General features: G+C 56.7%; 1 protein-coding gene across 1 annotated transcript in view; it reads right to left on the minus strand.

The window, feature by feature from the left end:
* XKR6 (XK related 6) overlaps positions 1–5,094 on the minus strand; it is a 145,556-nt gene extending 140,462 nt beyond the window's left edge. The window contains exon 1 of the mRNA XM_015859693.2: positions 4,307–5,094. Coding sequence (XP_015715179.1) covers positions 4,307–5,022 — 716 coding nt within the window. The 5' untranslated portion in view covers positions 5,023–5,094. The remainder of the gene's footprint in view (positions 1–4,306) is intronic.
* Positions 5,095–5,122: the final 28 nt, after the last annotated feature.

Here is a 5,122-nt window from a genome sequence, read left to right on the forward strand (position 1 = left end):
ACAAAATCTCTATATAAATATGTTTGTATGCACACTTTCACAGTGTACTTTCTTTCCAGCTGTCAGCGTAGGAAGGCAGTATGAATACAGCCCCAAGTTCTCAGCTGAGCAAAAGACATATGCAATGAACTCCAAACATCACTCAATCCCCCTCAGCAACCCCCAGGTTACCTCTCAAACTCATAACAGGGGAACCAGGACACGTATAGAAGACAAAGCCCCCACCCTCCCTTATTACACAGACACAATTAACTACAGACCCACCATCACGAAAGATCAACGGACAACCAAAAAGAAAAGAGCCTGGCGTATGTTTGAGTCCCTGCCATAAGAATGTGATTTATCCACCTCATTGGTGAGCGTCTCCAGCATCCAGGAGAAAAGTCCCTGCAGGAACCGTGTTATCCCCGCAAGTAAAACCCAGATTACCTAACGTCTAGCAAGAAGCAAGCCCTCGGCAATTCAGGAACAGGATTGCTGTACAACTCCAGCCTGCCCCCTCTATTCTCAGCGATTTCGCTTCCAGCTGCTGAGCAACAACTACGACAGCCTCTCCATAACGTACAGCCCTGATTACGCTCCATGCAGTCGCAGCGCATATCCATTATCATGCAGGAAACCAGGCTGGATGCATTATGCACTGAACTTACATTGTTCTAGGTCTTCCTCCTCCGTCCCCACGTATCAACTTCTTACCAGCACGGAGCAATTTAGCTGCAGGCAAACGCTGCTAAAACAGCGCTTTCCACTATTAGTCCCATCACCGCATTCAAGATTAATTTTAACGGCGTTTGCAATCGCTATAGTGGGAATGGAAAAAGATGCCTTGGTGGAGGTTAGCCTACAGACAGCATGGAGTTATTCCTGCTCTGGTCAGATACTGAGAGGCAACACCACGTTGTCGGGGTGCCCTGCAAAGCAGGAGCCATGTGAGATGGGCGATCAACAGGAGAGCACGCTCCTTCATTGCACCTAATGCAATTTGGGCTGCAGAGCTCCTTCCCAGTCCCTCTCAGCAGCCCCACCGCTGCACTGCCTCACAAGCCAAGAATTTTTCCTCTGCAGTCACAGAGTGGGGGAAATTCAGTGTTATTTGAGCCTCAGTTCTTCCAGTGACAAAATAAATCACCCCTCCATACACACCACCATCCATAGGCATCACCTCTGCAAGGCTCCAGCATCCCCCTCCCCACTGCTCACCGGAGCGTGCCGGGGCTGTCTGTACCACTCTAACAGCCATTTATTCCTCCTGGCTCTGAGAGAGGAGAAACCCAACTTGCAAGAGAAGCATCTGCATCAAGAAACCCTTTTGCTGATGGGATCAGCATTAGGAAAAAGCAGAGCAAGGGTTGCATCCTGATTTATTTCCCTCGCGGCCATCACGGCACACCCACCCCTCCAGCATCCCCAGATCCACATCTCGGCTGCAAGGAAACAGAATCCAGCCCCAACAGGAGCTGAGCACCAACGTGGTCAGAACGTTACACAAATGACATTGAAGGTGCAGAAGCAATCCATGTATGTGCTGTTGTGCTGCGAGGTGCCGTGGGCTCCATTCCCAGGTATACATTTCAAGCAACCTTCCCACACAGCTCCCAGCCCCTCTCCACCCTCCTCGGAAAGAAATAAGAAATAATACAAAAAATCTTTGATGTATATATTCATTTTATCTCAAGAGCTGAGTGTCCTCACAAGAGGTGTCAAGGCCCTCCCCTGCCTCCACCCACGCAGCCCTCCCCCAGGCTCCCGCATGCTGTCTCCATCTTAACTCCAGCCACTTCTCCACCGATTTCATTAGGCAGCAGGGTTAACCCCTTCTGCTATCCAGATGGCCAACATACATATATATATATATATATAAGAAATAAATAAATAATGACTTGCTCATCAATCATCACCACCTTCCCTTCCTTCTCATCCATACCCCCATGCAAAATTCCTAATGCTCATCCTTCTATCCGTCAGGTTATTTTGGCCCTGTGGATTCACGTTGGAAATGCCGATGCAGGGATGTGCACCCTCCCGGCTTCACCATTTAGTGCCATCATCCCCCTCCTTCAATAATCCAGCACCTTCTGCTTATCAATAATTTTAAGAGCACATAAGCCCAACCAGCCCCACTGTGACCCTCTCCCTATATGTATGTGTGTGTGTGGGGGGGGGGTTGCATGCAGGACCCAGTGCCATCACTCAGCCACCATCACCCACATCTCCTTCCATCTTATTAACCCATATCTCCTCCAGAGCGATCTTAGAGGACGCAGGGCCACGCCGGGTCTTTACAGTTGTCCTTACAACACCTCTTTCCGTAAAAATGCTGTCTCTCTGGAAGCGTTTGTATCATACAGGCTTTCATCCTGGAGAATCCCTCCCTGCCTCCCCCTTCCATCTCTTTGGGGGGATGACAGCTCCTCGCTCACTCATTTATTCCCATTGATCCCAGGGACATTCCTCAGCCCCATCCCCTGACCACTCCAGGGCCTGTCCTCCAGAGCTGCTCCAGGGCAGCAGTCCCTCACTCTGACCTTCAGTCTCACACTGACAACCCGAAATCCATCCCCATTCCCCCGCTGCTTCCTTTCCCACCACCACAAGGGACAGATGCAACCCTCCCTCCCTCCCTCATCTACAGCAGCTTGACGCCAATCCCTTTGGAAACAGCCTACCCCACAGCTGGAGACCTGCCCCCCATCTGCCCCCCACCTCTCTAAAGCAGCTCCCTCTTTCCATGGGGCTGCTTCCTCCCTGCCCCCTAGATCTTGGGGCCAGCCCTCCCCATGGCTGCAGGGCCTTGCTCTGCAGTGATGCCGGCATGGGGGTCACCCCCAGCCCTGGGCCTACGTCCACACTGTCACCTCTGGGGGGGAATAGCATCACTTCTCAGAGCACCTGCAGGGATGAGCAGCCCCAAATCCACCCCCTGGTCCTGCCCCATCCCTGTGGGGCAGCAAGGCCCCATCCTTGAGGTACCCCTTCCACCCCCTATTCTTGTGGGGGGCACAAACTCACATCCCCCCAGGTGCCATAAGGTAACAGCAGCTCCTCCACATCCTCCCTCCCCACAGCCCCACACAGTGATTTTGGGGGAAATTTCTCTCCCTTCAGTACTGTGGGCTCCTCATCTCCCCCTGCTTTTACATGGGGAGAGTGCTGGCCTTGCCCAGTGAGGTCCATGAGGTGACAGTGACCCCCATGGCCTCCCCACTCCCACATACTTAATATGGGAGAACCTCTCCTCAGCCCAGTAGGAACGACCCCAAATCTCTCCTGCGGGGGGCAATGACCCAAGTCCAGTTGAGACCATGAACAGATGGCAAACTTCAGTCCCCCACCTCAGCCCCATGGGCATTATTTTGTGGGAATTTCTCTCCCATTGAGCAGCACAACGAGGAGATGTGGGGCCCTTCAGATTGGGGTGCACTGACCCATGTCCACCAACCCATGTGCCCACAGACCCATAAGGTGGCAGTGACCCCCATTTCCCTCACCTCAGCCTCACAGATCACTCTAGGGGGCAACCCTGCTCCCTTTCAGTCTCTCTTCAAGCTATAAGGGGAAGGAACCCCTAAATCTCCCCTCTTTTTCCACGTGGGGTGCACTGACCGCTTCCACCTCAGACCATGAGATGACAACGACCCAAGTCAACCTCAGACCACGAGGTGACAATGGCCACATCCATCTTGGACCATCAGAAGCCAACAACCCCTTCAGCCCCACCTCAACCATTGGACCTCAACCCACCTCAAACCACGAGGTGACAGCAACCCTATTACAGCCAATGGACAGCGAGTGCCCCCGTGCTGAGAGGACCCACCTCCATCATGGGCAACGTGTGGACAGTGACCCTCATTTCAACCAAAGGACAGCAACCCACTTCCAGGCTGGACCATAAGGTGACAGTGACCCTCATTCTTCCACCTTGACACAGTGACCAAGGCTCACAATGGAGTAAACTCATGACTCCATGTCCCCACTGGACACGAGGTGACACCAAACCTCACTCCCCCACGTCCATGCGGGACCACGAGGAGGCACTAAACATCCCTATTGGGCACAAGGGGATGCTGAACCCCACTCCCACACCTCCACCTCGGACCATGAGATGGTGGTGACCCCAATTCCATCACCATACACTGCCCCGCGGTGTCAAAGAGATGCTCAACCGCGTTTGTTACGGGCTGTGAGCTGTCATTAAACCCATCATCTCACATCCACGCTGGGCCACGAGCTGACAGCGATCCCCGCCGGCTCCCACCGCACCTCGAGGTGACGTACCCCCCTCCCACCTCTCTCGGCACCCCCTTACCTCCAGACCTGTCCCATCTGCAGCAGGTGGATGACGGACTGCCAGACCCACACGGAGATCCTGCAGAGGCGCTGCGCCCCGGGGGTGGCTGTGCCGGCGGCTCCTCCTACCCCGCCGGGTCCCCCCCTTCGCCCGGCGGCTCCCATCATGGGCGGCCCGCGGCTGCTGAGGCCCTGCACGGCTCCCAGCCCTCCTCCCGTATAGTCCTGAACGAACCAGCGGAAACTGAGGATCTGCACCAGCACCGAGGGCAGCAGCACGAAGGCCAGAGTCAGGCCGCACCACACGTAGTCCCGCCGCCCGTAGTGGTGCAGCGCCAGCCACAGGTCCGTGCCCACGTCCCCCAGCAGCACCAGCAGCGCCAGCACGATCCACAGGCAGTCCAGCCACGGCCGCTCTCCAGCCCCTCCGACCTCCGACGCCCTCGGCGCTCCCTCGTCGGCGGGTCTCGGTGCCAGCGGTTCGGCGGCGGCGGCGGCGGCCGCCCGGCCGAAGAGGCTCCGCAGACAGGCGCTCCGACAGCCCCAATAGCACGACGACGTGTTGCAGCAGTGGCAGATGTGCAAGGAGCTGCTGCCGCCCGGCTCCTCCGCTCCCTCCGCCGCCGCTGCCCCGACGCCGCCGCACACTCCAGCCGCCGCCGCCGCCGCCTCGTCCAGGTTGTGCAGCTGGGCGAAGCCCACGCCGCCGCCGCCGCCATCCGACTTGGCCGCCATCTTGCCACCGCCGCCGCCGCCGCCGCGTCTCCGGCCCGTTCGCCGGGCGCGCTCGCTCGCTCTGCCCCCCCCGTCCCCGCTCCCGGCGTCCCCCCACCCG

This window comes from Coturnix japonica, chromosome 3 (assembly GCF_001577835.2).
Source record: "Coturnix japonica isolate 7356 chromosome 3, Coturnix japonica 2.1, whole genome shotgun sequence".
Taxonomy (NCBI): domain Eukaryota; kingdom Metazoa; phylum Chordata; class Aves; order Galliformes; family Phasianidae; genus Coturnix; species Coturnix japonica.